The sequence below is a fragment of the Colias eurytheme genome, chromosome 20 (genome assembly GCF_061535395.1).
Source record: "Colias eurytheme isolate Ceu_HAF_F1 chromosome 20, ilColEury1 Martin Lab GWU primary, whole genome shotgun sequence".
In the NCBI taxonomy this organism is placed as follows: Eukaryota; Metazoa; Arthropoda; class Insecta; order Lepidoptera; family Pieridae; genus Colias; species Colias eurytheme.
The window spans coordinates 8,773,412-8,786,397 of NC_142999.1; the positions used below are offsets into that span (position 1 = coordinate 8,773,412).

The window sequence follows — 12,986 nt, forward strand, 5'->3', positions numbered from 1 at the left end:
ATTTCTGCAAGGCTGAATTCCTCTTTTTTCGTATTTTCCTTAGAAGACATTTGGAGATGATAGGAGTTTGATTACTTTTATTTGATTATGAGAGATTTAAACTTGTTCTACATCCTCAATTTTAATCTATTTAAAATGAGCTACACATATTTCAAGGATTAAAAAGTATTTGATACAATTCTGTCTATTTACAAAATATCACGTCGCGTCGGTCATACGTGACACCAGCATGTGATGCCAACAAGCGCATTGTAATTAGGTAATTGTATTAAAACACTGTTTCCAATTCAAAAATAAATTTCAATAGTTAACTATTAATTATGCTATTATGTACCTGACATTTTATTATAATTGGTTATTTTATTCATTACAATTAAAACGCCATATTCATTATTCCCACATTATTATCTTCTTATATATAAAAATGAATCGCAAAATGTGTTGGTAAGCGCATAACTCGAGAACGGCTGAACCGATTTCGATAATTCTTTTTTTATTATATTCCTTGAAGTACGAGGATGGTTCTTATGTTGAAAAAACGTAAATATGTACCACGGGCGAAGCCGGGGCGGACCGCTAGTATTTAATAGATATAAAAATCTAATATTAAAGTCGAAGTTCTAGCTTTTTCATGATTTCAGTCGGATAAGTAAAAGCTTAGGTAATAGGTATACCTTACTTAGTTCTACAAACCTTAAGAGTTATATAGCTACCAAACGTATAACAACATCTATAATTAAAAAATAAAACGTCACACACATCAGCCCTTAAACAGTTAGCAAGTTAGGGCATTTCACATTCCACAGGTGCCGCGACCCTTATAATTTAGTTACAGCCCTTCATCGCACATCGCTATGTTACTTCCTATTTTGTTACGAGAATTCCCTTTTTATTCTTCTACTGTTTATTTAGAACTATTTTAGGTGTCAGCTGCACATAGTATTCATTCCTCCATAAACCATAGATAATCTTTTCTTTATATTATAACTGTGACTGTAAATGACTCACCGGTTGGCTTAGTTGGTAGTGACCCTGCCTTCCAAGCCAGAGGTCGTGGGTTCGATTCCCACCCGGGGCAAATATTTGTGTGATGAACATAATATATGTTTGCTCTGTGTCTGGGTGTTGATTATCTATATAAGTATTTATTTAAAATAATATATGTAGGTATGTTTATCAGCCATCTGGTTTCCATAACACAAGCGAAAGCTTAGTAGTTATGGCATCAGATGGTGTGTGAAAATTGTCCTGAAATATTTATAATGCTGAAAAGTTTGTTCGTTTGCTTGAACGCGCTAATCTCAGCAACTACGAGTCTGATTCGAAAAATTTCCTCACTGTTAGATAGTCCATTTATTGAGGAAGGCAGGCTATACCTATTATATCATCACGCTAAGACCAATTCGAGCGGAGCAATGCGGGTAAAAGTGTAGGGCGCAGCTAGTAATATTAAAATTGAGAATTACGGCTAAAGTACACAATCATTAATTGATAGTTATACATATTTGGAATTAAAATAGCTGAACATCAAAGTCGAACGTAAGCTGCATTTCTTTCAATCGACCCCTTCTTTTTTCGCTGAAACTGCGTGGCATAGCTAGTAATAATAGATATATTGGAATCGGATAAAGTGCATACCTACCTATTTCGTATCGAAACAATATTTCAATAAAATAACATGAATAAATTTATATTTACCTCAATTATAGGAAGAGTCCTACTGTGATTTCGCAGACATCATATATTTTAAGGCTGCTTTAAAGATAGTTACCTATATAAATAACTCTAATAACAAGAGAAGCGTAGCGTGCCTTGGCGGGGCCCCGTATAAAAATTTGTTTGGGGGCCCTTAGGAAGGGTAAAGATTTCTCACAAAAGCGCACGTTGGGGGCCCCCTTGGCGCGGGGGCCCCGTATAATTGATACGGCAGATACGGCGGTAGCTACGCCCCTGAATAACAACCAATCTATTTTAATTTTAACTTATTAATTAGAAACAAAAATAAGAAACAAAGACAAAACCAATCTGAACGACTAGTTTAAATATATTTCTAAACTGTAAAGTAATAACACATTAAATTAATATTTAAACTATAATCTTGTAACGATAAAGCGTTTCGATAATAATTTTTGTTTAACATAAATGTCGTAATCATAATAAAAATATGTCACAGATGTATTATGATACAACTGTAACAAATTTTTACTTGATAAAGCAAATCAACTTATGAAATTTAGTGTTTTTTTTTTGTTTAGTGTACAGTTTACGTTATAACTTAAATTGTCCATACAAATTTAAATTCCCTATTTTATCTCTTCAGGGTGTTGATGGCAAAAAGTATCTAAATTTCTTTATTGTGAGTACCTATTTATTTACTATTTTTTACCAAAATATAATTATTCTGAGCGTCCTACAAATCTTCAGATTTAGGTTAGAACAAACTAATGACTGGAAAAATGTTATGAATTTTGCTATTCATGACCATGATCATGTATGTAATAAATGTTAATAATTGTATTCGTTGTTGGATACGTATATATTTTCTTATCATCCATTCGAATTAAATTCACTAAATGCGCAAAAAATAGACAAATAAGTAGTAAATCTACGAGAATTCATATCGTAGGTACATATAGAAAAGGTTTCGTCTAAAAAGGGTAAGGAGTAGGATGACACATTCCGATATAAAAATAACCCTCTGCAGTGCCAACTAATATTAAAAATAGGGAAGTTAGGCGATACTCAATCACAAAACTAACTTTCACACCGGAATTGGTTGACATTTATAGCCAGTTTCACAACTTCCGGATATGTTCTGTTTAGCGTATCTGTCAGTTAAAATTATAAATAACTAGATTTCCGCCCGCGGCTTCGCCCGCGTTTTCAAAGGAAAACCCGCATAGTTCCCGTTCCCGTGGAATTTCCGGGATAAAACCTATCATATGAACCTATCATAGAGGGTAACTTGGATTAACACATATGTGTTAATCCAAGTTACCCTCTATATGTGTGCTAAATTTCATTGTAATCGGTTCAGTAGTTTTTACGTGAAAGAGTAACAAACATCCATACATCCATACTTACAAACTTTCGCCTTTATAATAGTACTAGATTTCCGCCCGCAGCTTCGCCCGCGTTTGCAAGGAAAACCCGCATAGTTCCCGTTCCCGTGGGATTTCCGGGATAAAAACTATCCCATGTGTTAATCCAAGTTACCCTCTACATGTGTGCTAAATTTCATTGTAATCGGTTCAGTAGTTTTTACGTGAAAGAGTAACAAACATCCATACATCCATACATCCATACTTACAAACTTTCGCCTTTATAATAGTACTAGATTTCCGCCCGCGGCTTCGCCCGCGTTTGCAAGGAAAACCCGCATAGTTCCCGTTCCCGTGGGATTTCCGGGATAAAAACTATCCTATGTGTTAATCAAAGTTACCCTCTACATGTGTGCTAAATTTCATTGTAATCGATTCAGTAGTTTTTACGTGAAAGAGTAACGAACATCCATACATCCATACATCCTTACAAACTTTCGCCTTTATAATAGTACTAGCGGTCCGGCCCGGCTTCGCCCGTGGTACATGTTTACGTTTTCTCTACATAAGAACCATCCTCGTACTTCAAGGAATATAATAAAAAAAGAATTATCGAAATCGGTTCAGCCGTTCTCGAGTTATGCGCTTACCAACACATTTTGCGATTCATTTTTATATATAAGATTAAGATAAGATGCATGTGAAGGCTTTTCAGCAGTTCGTGAAGCTAGGCCGTATTTGTGTTTAAACTTTAGGCACACCCCGGACACTCCATACAAAATGATCGTTTTGACAGTCACACTGTAGAGACTGCAAATGTGTGTGTTAACGCTTAATGGTTGGCACATTTGTGACTAGCGTAAAAAAAAATTCGCGTTTTTCTGATGAAATACATCCGTAAACAGCACAATATCTAACCATTTTCTACGAAAAACGATAATCACAAATCCAAAATAATAAAATTACTTTAAGTCAATTTGATTAATGTTGTCAATCTTCGTTGCGTATCGTCCTTGCAGAAAAATATGGCCCATTTTATGTCTGATCGCGCGGGGGTGAGGTAAGTTTAATTTTGGCGGGAGGCGGAGAGTGTCCGTTCTGTAGCGTTTAGCTACTATTATGTATTCTGTGCTTTAGGTAAATGATTCTTCATTATACATAACATATAACATAAATTAAATAATTAATTTGAAATTAATGTATATACCTACCTATTATTTGTACCTTTGTCAACGTTTTAATATTCATTTACCTTCCAACTACGATTATTTTGTTTTTCTCAATCAATATTCGTAATCAATAACAATAATAATTGTTTTGTTAGTTTTATCAAAACTATCGTTACTCAGCATGTGCCAATGAAGCTGTCGGTTTAACGTTAAAAGGAGTGGTTAATGGCCAAAAACTAATGACCCATATTTAGGTTATCACTGTAAGATTATTTTTTTTATAAACCGCCTTTTAAGTGTCAGAACAAAACCAAATTTAAATGGACCACCTTTTAAATAAAGAATTATCAAAATCCGTTCATGCAGTCGAAAGGAATGAGGAAACAAACCTAAAGAATTGTAATACAGTCGATTTTAAACTTCTCCTTATATTGAAGTCGGTTTAAAATTCAACTAGATACAAAGTACTGATATTTCTTTGCAAATCGCTTTTCTAGCTGTTTGTGTACCTAATTGTCACATGATATTCAATGCAATGCCTCTTGTAATGGTGTGGAATAACGCCATATTTGTAAAGTTTACGTAAACTGTATTTATACTAATATTATAAGTAGGAAGTATTAGATTTTTCTTTAATATACGAATACGAAATGAAGTGAATCTTTAAGATGTAGATGTAAAAAGCTGTAGATGTTTAAGATGAATCTTTAACTTAAGTACTTCTTAAATTGAACATTTCTGTCGCAGTATTTAGATAAATATTTTACACTATAATTATCGGAACAGAATAAATACATTTAGTATATTCTATTACATATATTACAGCTTAAAACATACATACAAAGTTTAGAAATAAAAACTAACTACCTTTAACCCTTATTAAAACGCTGGGAGCTATACTTCCCACGTCTCAGATTGAAGTAAATCGTGTTTTATTTTAATATGGTTAAACCTAATGCAGTGTAATATTTATCTACGCAATCTTAACATTTTAGAGAACTTTTTTTCATGGAAACACTTTTCAGAAAATTATTACATGTCATGGTAAACACACGTCAAAGTCAGGTGACGTGATTTTGCAGCCGAAAACGACCGTTATTTTTTAGTTTTTGGTGTAGTGCTCAAAAAAAATTAGATAAGTAGATTTGAGTTCTAGCTATGTAAACTAGACTATATTACGGTTGCGTGAAACGTAAAAATATGCCCAGAATCTTTCTTTTATACCTTGGTAGAGTCGATTGAAATTAAGTCTTTAAGTGGGAAGATATCATCCCAGTGTTCGTCACTGCACACGACATTCGGAAATTCTATATATAAAATCTGTGTGTCTAAAAAATCTTTTTTAGTTGGTATAAGCAACTTATTTATTGTTATTCGTTATTTCCTGATCAGATAATTAGAAATCTTAACTCAATACATTAGTATTTACCTATTGTTTTTATTTTGTTGTAGAAAAATGCCATTTTTATGTTGAAGTCATTCATTTTTCAATTCCCGAATTCTTCCCTCAGTAAAAGAAACTTGCATTGATGAGTACTTTCACCTCCTTTATTAAAAAACTTGATCTTTATAATTTTTTACGATAACATTAAATTCACAAGTGGAGTCAGGGCAACTAACTAGTGTTTTAAAATATTGATGTCTGGAGTGGACACTGGGAGCTATAGTTCCCACCTTTCCAAACTTTTTACAAGAGAGAACAGATGATGGGATATATACTTCCCACCGAAAAAAGGGCACTTCCCCCCCACTAACCCCTTTTTTGTGTGTATTTTTGAAATCTACGACCCAAAATTACCCAGGAACGTATCTTACTTTTTTGTTAGCTCCTCCACAGGCTCGCGTTTGAATAAGGGTTAACCTCCAAATGTCTGAATATATTTTGTATGCGCGAGAATTGTCTCAACATTCATGTCATGTCTTTTTTGTTTTTGAATAATTAAGTTGTTTCAGTACGTAGTTTTTATACTAGAACTAATCCTTCGCCCTGACTCTACCTGCTTTTTAAAGTAAAAAAAAATGTCTTTCACTGAACAATAATTTAGCTTTCTACTGCTTAATGCGTTTTTTTTGTTTAATCAGAAAATAAGCTCTAAATTTATCTCATGTGAAAATTTTCAGTCAGGATTAGGGCAGAAAATTTTCAATGGCGGATAAATTCGTCGGGAAATATTATTCACATTAATTGCGTAAAAAGTAATTAATTATAAAAAATTATGAATTTGACGGAGAAAGAAAGAAACTAACAATTTAACCTTTCAATTGAAAAACTGATTGAACAAATTTATATTTTTTTATAGTGCCAGGGCTGTGCTACGTTCAAACCCTTTATGTACACGAAAAATTAAATATTTCAAAACAAAAACGGTTATTCATACTAAGGGTGTTAATTAAGAACGCCACTGCCGGCCCCAAAAGAAAGTCGAATGATTTTTTTATGATTACATTCAAATAAAATAAAACTTAATACACCTATGACCGCTTCACGCAGGAGTTCTAGATTTAATATGCAATTTTAATAATTATTCTAAAGAGATCTTAAAAATTAACACAGCAAGACGCATTCCGTTCCCATGCGAACGGCGTAGCGGGCGTAGCTTGAGTGAGCAGCTTGCTGTGAAGGCCGGGCCGTAATATGTTACAAAACACTATATTTACATAACATCAGTAGTCACAGGTAAATAATCTTCACAGTCCAATACTAGCACTCTAAACGAAACGGCTTTGTTTCCAATGAACCCTTGATAAGAATTAATGACCGACATCCCTTGCGTAAGGCGCGACGCTCACTTGACTGTTTTGTGACATTTTTAGTGAGAATTCTATAGAAACAATTATTTATAAAAATGTACCTACAGTTAAAAAATAAAATGTTATGTCTATGAATTCGTTATTTATAATAGACTTTTCTTTTTAATTCGTTCCATTATTCTAGATAGTTATAAAAGGTAGGTATACTTACAAGTTTATTTTTCGAAAATAATGAAGGCAGCTCGTCCTGATGCATTACAACCAATAACATCCTTAGATATGTACAAGATGTTTTTGTGTGTGGAATATGTATTTTAAAAGATTATTTCTTAAAACAAAATCATCTGCCCAAGGATGGCCCATCCCGCCCATCTTTTTCACTTGAATCTTAAACTTACCTGACTGAACTTTTAAGGAATGTAATTTTCTATAACAATTTAATACCTGAATTAAAGCAAATTTAATTCCCTTCCAACGAAAATACCTTAATTAAAGCAAATATTTATAAAACAAATAAGTACAGTATCTCAGTATGCGCCATACCTCCCCGTGTCGTGTGACGCACGTTAACTCCGCGAAAATCTTATAAAACAAAACGAGTTTGTGCTCCCAGATAAACTTATTCTGAGCAAAAGTTAATTTTACAACCGCTACAACTGTGGTAACGTGGGTTATAAATATAGAAGGGGATTTTAATTAAGACAATAATATAGGGCACGTTTTACGAAACAGTGCTGCCAAACAGTAATGATAATTTTTTAGATTTCAAAATTGTGTCCGTCATGGATGAATTAAGCCCTACAGAATAATATTATTTATTTCTACACTATTATAAATTACTAGCTTTCCACCCGCGGCTTCGCCCGCGCAGTCAAAGAAAAACCCGCATAGTTCCCGTTCCCGTGGGATTTCCGGGATAAAACCTATCCTATGTCCCGGGGTAAAAAGTAGCCTATGTCCTTTCTCGGGTATCAAAATATCTCTATACCAAATTTCATGAAAATTGGTTCAGTAGTTAAGGCGTGATTGAGCAACAGACAGACAGACAGAGTTACTTTTAATATTAGTATGGATAAATAAACGTAAAATGACTCAGGCCTATAATATAGTTACTGTTTTTCAAGGGGCCTGTGCTAGAAAGAGGATGTATTCTCCTTTCGACTCGATTTGGACCCACTTTAAACAGACGGATTTTTTTCAATTTTTTTAAATTCTCATTTAAAATTATTATGTCGAGATTAAATAGATATTACAATTTTAAATTTGATCCTATATAAAGAAAAATTAAGCCTCAAGCTCGTTATTTTATATCTATTTTTAAAAACAATGGAGGCGTATCGTCTTTTTGCCGCAAGCTATTTTGGCTTGTGTTTTAAATGGAATTTCAATTGTCTCTAATAATATTATGAATCTGTATTATGTAACGGTTATTGTTATTTATATTGATTGAGGATGAAGAAGATGATGACGAAATTTTATATGAAATCAGATCAAGATTTTTCAGAGAAATTTTCACTCAAATTTGTGAGCTACAGATACTGAACACAAATATTATGGTTGGTTCACACACAAACAAAACACCTATTTATATTTAGGTATAAAGTGTTGGAATGCTATAAAAACAAAATATCAAAATTAACTAAGAATTGTGTTAAGTAAGATGAATAAATTCGATATAAAACGTAAAAATCAATCATTGAACGTTGATAATAAATGTGATAAGAATCAATTGTAACACAAACACTTTTATAGCTTACTAGTTGCGCTCCACGGTTTCACCCGCGTGGCTCTGCTTCTGTTGGTCTTAGCGTGATGATATATAGCCTATAGCATTCCTCGATAAATGGGCTATCCAACACCGAAATAATTTTTCAAATCGGCCTAGTAGTTCCTGAGATTAGCGCGTTCAAACAAACAAACTCTTCAGCTTTATAATATTAGTATAGATTATAATATTAGTATAGATTTCTTTCTAGTATTTGTCACACAAAATCCTACACAAACATAGAAAATAACGTAAACTTTAACACTACACTTCGAAAAGTGAAAAGCAAGCGATGCACCAAGCCAAAATGAAACCGCAAAGTTTCACTTGCACTATCTTAATAGCTTTTAGAATTCGTTTGACTTTTTCAAAGTAATTAGTCGATGTTTATTCGAGAAGGGGCGTTGATGAATGGCCAAGTTCACGCAGCTTGCTTATGCATACTAAATAGCTTGAGAATCTTTGTCATGTGGTTTTGCTTAAGTTTTGTTTGTGTATTTTATTTATTTTGTGAGCTTTCTGTGAAACGAAACGCGAAGGCTTGCATGCGCGTCACGTTGTCGTGTGACGTCATGTTTCCAGACCCCGTTAAATTATTCGCATCGAAGTTTATTTTTTGATAAAAGGTCTCTAATGTTCTATACCGAGGTTTAAATTAATCATCTGTGTTCCAAATTTCATAAAAATCGGTTCAAAGGTTGTGTGAAAGCTTAACAAACAGTCACAGACAGAGTTACTACTTACTTTCATTATAACATTATAAAAAAAAACAAATGAAGGAAATGCACAATACAATAACGTGCTTTCAAAAAGGCTAAAGCGAGATATAACTATACTTTGTTTCAGGTATTAGAACACTATTACCTCATCAATCATTGCATTTATTTCACTGCTTTATGTACCTATAGATTATTATATATTTGTTGTGTTTTATATAACGCGAGTAAATATGTATAATAAATACATTTAAAAAATTAAAGAGTTTAGAACTGGAACAGTCTCCCCACCACCACGCTCGCTGTAAAGTGTTCGAAATGAAACGTCGAGTTAGTAATATAATGAGTAAATCGTGTTTAAAATCCGTTACAAAGTCTTAAATTTCTTCTGTAAAGTTTAGTATAATTTTTAAGAATGTATTCTTCGAAAAACAATTTATTTTTATATAAACATCATAACATAAAATAGCTGCGAGCGTAATTCAAAGTTAATCTTAATGAAACCTTTGTAAGCTTTTAATGATAACGTTTATCATGAAACGGAAATCATTATCGAGCATCACAGCTAATCATGGCGCGTCATTATTTCATTAACTTTGTTTATATAGTTGTTGAAGAGCCTAATTGTTTTGACGCGTTTTTCATTGCGTGGAAAGTAAGTACTTAGTATGAAAATAAATTATGTAAGTAAGTTATTTCATAGTGAGATTGATGTTTATGTTAATATATGTAAGTTTTAACATGATAATATTCTATCCTACTAGTAATTTTTATAAATTCGAAAGTTTTTTTGGACGTTTCGAAAGTTTCGATATAGGTTTTGACTAAGGTTTTAACCTATACCTACGTTTGTCAATCTTTCATCGAAAAACCACTGAACGAATTTTAATAAAACTCGCCAGTGATGTAGCTTATGAACTAGAATAACACATGGTCTATATAATACTACTACCTACTACTAGATTTTTCCAAATAGTTATATCAAATTAAATAATATCAATGCATAACGAATTCTCAAAAGAGATAAAGTTGAGAAAATTTTGATTAGACAAATATTTAATATGATTTCGTACCTTTAGTAAAAGAACATATTCTAAGTCAACTAGGTACAACTTAAGTATCTAGTTGCTAAGGCATAATAAATAGATATGATACAAAATACTGATTATTCAATATAGTTTCATTTCTCAGTGATAAAATGCATTAATATGCATGCTATGCTTTCTGGATATGCAAGTAACGTGTTATTATGAGAATATTTTGTAATATCATTGAATTCTTAGATTTATTGCGAATTCCACATGTGTTCGCGATGTGAATTATTATGTCATTTTATATAGTTACTAGCGGTCCGCCCCGGCTTCGCCCGTGGTACATATTTACGTTTTCTCTATATAAAAACCATCCTCGTACTTCAAGGAATATAATAAAAAAAGAATTATCGAAATCGGTTCAGCCATTCTCGAGTTATGCGCTTACCAACACATTTTGCGATTCATTTTTATATATAAAGAAAGACTAGTTGGTACACGTGACTTTGTCCGTATTGAATCACTTTTTGCAAGATATTAATTATAAGAGAAAGAGCCTATGTCAGTCTCTAGGTTACATATATTTGATATTTCTAGGTGGAATTCTCGTCAAAATCGGATAAGCCGTTTCAAAATTTGCCTGGCAGGAAAACATTTTTGAAATTGATTTTAAATTAAGGCAACGTATCTATACCTATACTGAATAGTTTGTTGTGATTTAAATGGAAAATAATAATAGTATATTATTTATTTTGTAGTTTGTAACGAAAAACAAACTTATCCTTAATGACCACATAGATTCTTCAACAAATCCCTTGTTTATTCTTAAATCGACGAAATTATCATAATATAATATCTATATTTCATGATTTCCATCACACATATTTACTTCTTCAATGAATATCATGTATATAGAATTATTTCAAAGATTAAACGTTCATTTTTATACAAATATATTCAAAGGTGTTTCTCATGCATAGAGCATTAACGTCCAGACAAGGTCTATGAATACGGAAAGGACATAGGAATATCTTGTATGACATATAGAATATTCTATGATTTTTTTAAGTTGCGAAGGAATTACCTATATATTATTAGTAATACAATAAAACGGTTAAAAGTAGCTAAACTACAAAAAAACTATGTAATTCAGTTTATGAGTCAAGCAAAAATATAAATTCATTCACGTATTTTCCACTGATCCTAACAGGCCGAGAAATTGACTTACCTTAATAGACTGATTATTTGTGTATCAGGATATCGACACAGTAGGTAGATAAATACCCAGCGCATCCTTACCACTGCATCATAAGTGTTAATGTTAAATGTTACTAGTCTATTTTAAGACGTATGATTACCTTTCCATGACTACAATTAAAAGAAATGATATATTGACAACAAAAGTGTAATCAAAACAACAACAATATTACTCAATAATACAAAACTTCCATTATTATCAATCCAATCTCGATACGCGGAGACACGGGTGTACAATGTTGTTTTATCGAAGTTTTTCCCGCTTACAACACCCACCAATAACTCCCTTCCCGGCTGCTCTTCCGGGTCCAAAGTATTCTTACACGCTAAAGGACCCCCAGAGTCACCCCTAGACATGTCGGTCACCGACGAATCGGTGCAAACAAAGGAATTCATGTTCATCTCCCACAACTTTGAGCAGTGCCACCTCGTCAGCACGTAAATCGGAGCTACCAAAAGTGTAGGCGATATAGGGTCTTTTAAACTATAGCCCGTTCTGCCAAAACCGGCCGATGTGCACGTTTGCGGATAGTCCGCTTCTCTCCTCGCCGGTGTGATAAAGTTGACATTGCGTATGAAGCGCCATTTAGCGTTCACGAACACGATAGCTATATCGTTGTCCGGGAAATTAAAGTGCTTGTGCAGAATCACCCTGTCAATAGTTCGCCACTGGTTTATAACGTTTGTTTCTGTGCGTCCCGAGTGCGTCAGGTCGGTTCGGAAACTTCCAGCAACTAAGCGCAGCAGCTTGGGGTGACGAGCATAAAAGAAGTTCTTGCCTTCAAAACAGTGAGCGGCTGTTAATACTCTCATTTCATCGATAATACTCCCGCCACAAAGATTCTTCCAGACTATTCTGCCGTGACCCAGCCTTCGCGTCGGCTCTTTTATCGATACCAGGTAAGGCACCTCACCGACCAACGCTGGTTTACCGTTAACAACGAAGGGTTTAATATAAAACTTGGAATACTTTAGCGTTGTGATTACGCGTCTGTCTATTTCGCATTTTGTTTGTGTCATATAAATAAAAATTGCTAGGAGTTTGAGTAGCATTCCAATGAATTTAATGCGTAAAATTTGTTTACTGATGAATTTATAAAGGGCACTCTTGACATTTTTGACAGAAGTAGATAACGGTGGAGATAAACGTCTGTCACAAAGGTCTGTCAATTCAGGAAAGCATAAACACTTCATAAACATGTATTCTTCTTTACATAGGTGAATTGCTTATATACCTATTAAGACATCGAGCAAAA

General features: G+C 33.4%; 2 protein-coding genes across 2 annotated transcripts in view; both read right to left on the bottom strand.

Annotated features, from left to right (window-relative positions):
- Cortactin (cortactin) overlaps positions 1–12,986 on the bottom strand; it is a 444,169-nt gene that overhangs the window by 405,382 nt on the left and 25,801 nt on the right. The window lies entirely within an intron of this gene.
- Positions 11,848–12,750, bottom strand: LOC149899824 (chymotrypsinogen A). The gene has a single exon (XM_090114057.1). It carries the CDS (start codon positions 12,748–12,750, stop codon positions 11,848–11,850), a length of 903 nt encoding a protein of 300 aa, XP_089970183.1.

Bases quoted from the DNA above. Each gene is read 5' to 3' on its own strand.
- LOC149899824 (XM_090114057.1), bottom strand. From the start codon at position 12,750: ATGACACAAACAAAATGCGAAATAGACAGACGCGTAATCACAACGCTA.